The 1,542-nt window shown below is 43.9% G+C and overlaps 1 protein-coding gene across 1 annotated transcript in view; it reads left to right on the top strand.

The window, feature by feature from the left end:
- The first annotated feature begins 6 nt into the window (after positions 1 to 6).
- The window catches only part of Buffy (BCL2 family apoptosis regulator buffy), a 3,728-nt gene continuing 2,192 nt past the window's right edge, over positions 7 to 1,542 (top strand). The window contains exons 1-2 of the mRNA XM_017612896.1: positions 7 to 110; positions 189 to 497. Of these exons, the coding sequence (XP_017468385.1) occupies positions 72 to 110; positions 189 to 497 (348 nt within the window). The 5' untranslated portion in view covers positions 7 to 71. The remainder of the gene's footprint in view (positions 111 to 188; positions 498 to 1,542) is intronic.

The raw sequence follows: 1,542 nt of genomic DNA, 5'->3' as shown, positions 1-1,542 counted from the left end.
TGCGACGGTCGGGCTTATTCAATAAAAAGTTGGGCTTTCAACGCATACGCAGCATACTTGGCACATCCTCAATGGATATAGTGCGTGAGGTCTTTCCCGCTGTAATGGTGGTGAGCTATTTTACTGATGTAAATATTTATTTAATTCTTTTCTAAGTACTAAACATCACTCATGTCTTTGCTCTACAGCTCGGTGATGAGTTGGAGCGTATGCATCCGCGCGTCTACACAGGCGTTGCACGGCAAATTTGTCGTGCTCCGGGTGGTGAATTTCATTCAGCCGAAACTATTACACTGCTCTTGGGTGCTGTTGGACGCGATCTATTTCGCACGGAAATAACTTGGAGTAAAGTGATTTCTTTGTTTGCCATTGCCGGTGGACTTTCAGTGGATTTTGTGCGTCAAGGTCATCCAGAATATGTACCCAAGCTGGTGGATGGCGTTTCGGAGGTTATCGAGGATGAATTGGTATCATGGATCAATGATAATGGCGGTTGGGTGAGTGAACTCAACTTGAACTTTTTGAGAGAATTTATTTAACAAAAAAAAGAAGCCATAAATGGNGCCTTATCTACAAAACTGCGGAGCTTATGAGATTTCGATTGGATTCTATACTGTTGGATCCAACCTTGATAATAGAGTAGGCGGCCACTCAGAATGGTGCCGTCTCTATGCCTCCAAAACCATTGTCTTTCGGGCCGAACTAGCGGGTATCCAAGAAGCTGCAAGTAGACAACGTCTAATGTTGCCACGACAAATTTAATTTGCATCTACGCAGACAGTCGAGGGATGGAATTAAGACCGCGTGAATTAAGGTCGCCCTCTTACTTCTTCGGCGGCCTCATTTCACTTATTAAAATGAGTTATGTCTGCCCAAAAATACTGTGGTCAGCGTAGCCGGAGTTAGAATGATGAAGGTTCTTTTTTTAAGCACGGCCAAAAGCCGCCACCGCGGAAAGGTGCACTGAGCAAAAATACGGTGAATTGCGTAACCCGAGTTTACATTATCTTTGTCAAAATGCTAATTTTATCCCATTTTCAAATGCGTCCCCAGGGTTCGTTAGAGGGGCCAGAGAGGGAAAGGGCAACTTTTGTTAAATTCTCTTTCCAATGCGCGAAGTTTTAAATGCCACACCCCTTCTTCCTCCGCCCCTATCACAAAACCATTGTACACATAACCGCATATTTCCCAATTCATTTTTGGATCTTTTGGCCTAATTTCACTTTTTTATTTTAATTTTTTGATTGCGGTCTTAATACACGGGAACATAATTCACAGAGCCTCGACAGTCGCGAGCTGCCATAAGAGCACTTGTCTGCGTCACGATAAACTCGAAAACGGTTAGTTCGCTTTCTAAAGCTTGCAATTTGTGTACAGCTCGCTTTGCAAGACATTGGAACAAACCAGAAAACAAGAAAGCAGACCAGCTTGCTAGAAAGAGTACTTCCTTGCCACTTTCACTGGCCTGGAATAGATTAGGCTTGCAGCTCGCCATCTGCAAGCTGATGATAAGGGAGTTTATCCTGAACGAGTCAAGTCGGA

The sequence above is a fragment of the Rhagoletis zephyria genome, unplaced genomic scaffold, assembly GCF_001687245.7.
Source record: "Rhagoletis zephyria isolate East Lansing unplaced genomic scaffold, Rhagoletis_zephyria_1.1 Rzeph_scaffold_00584, whole genome shotgun sequence".
NCBI lineage: Eukaryota > Metazoa > Arthropoda > Insecta > Diptera > Tephritidae > Rhagoletis > Rhagoletis zephyria.
Note: the sequence above shows the minus strand (reverse complement) of the source record. Positions and strands in the feature narration are given on the sequence as shown.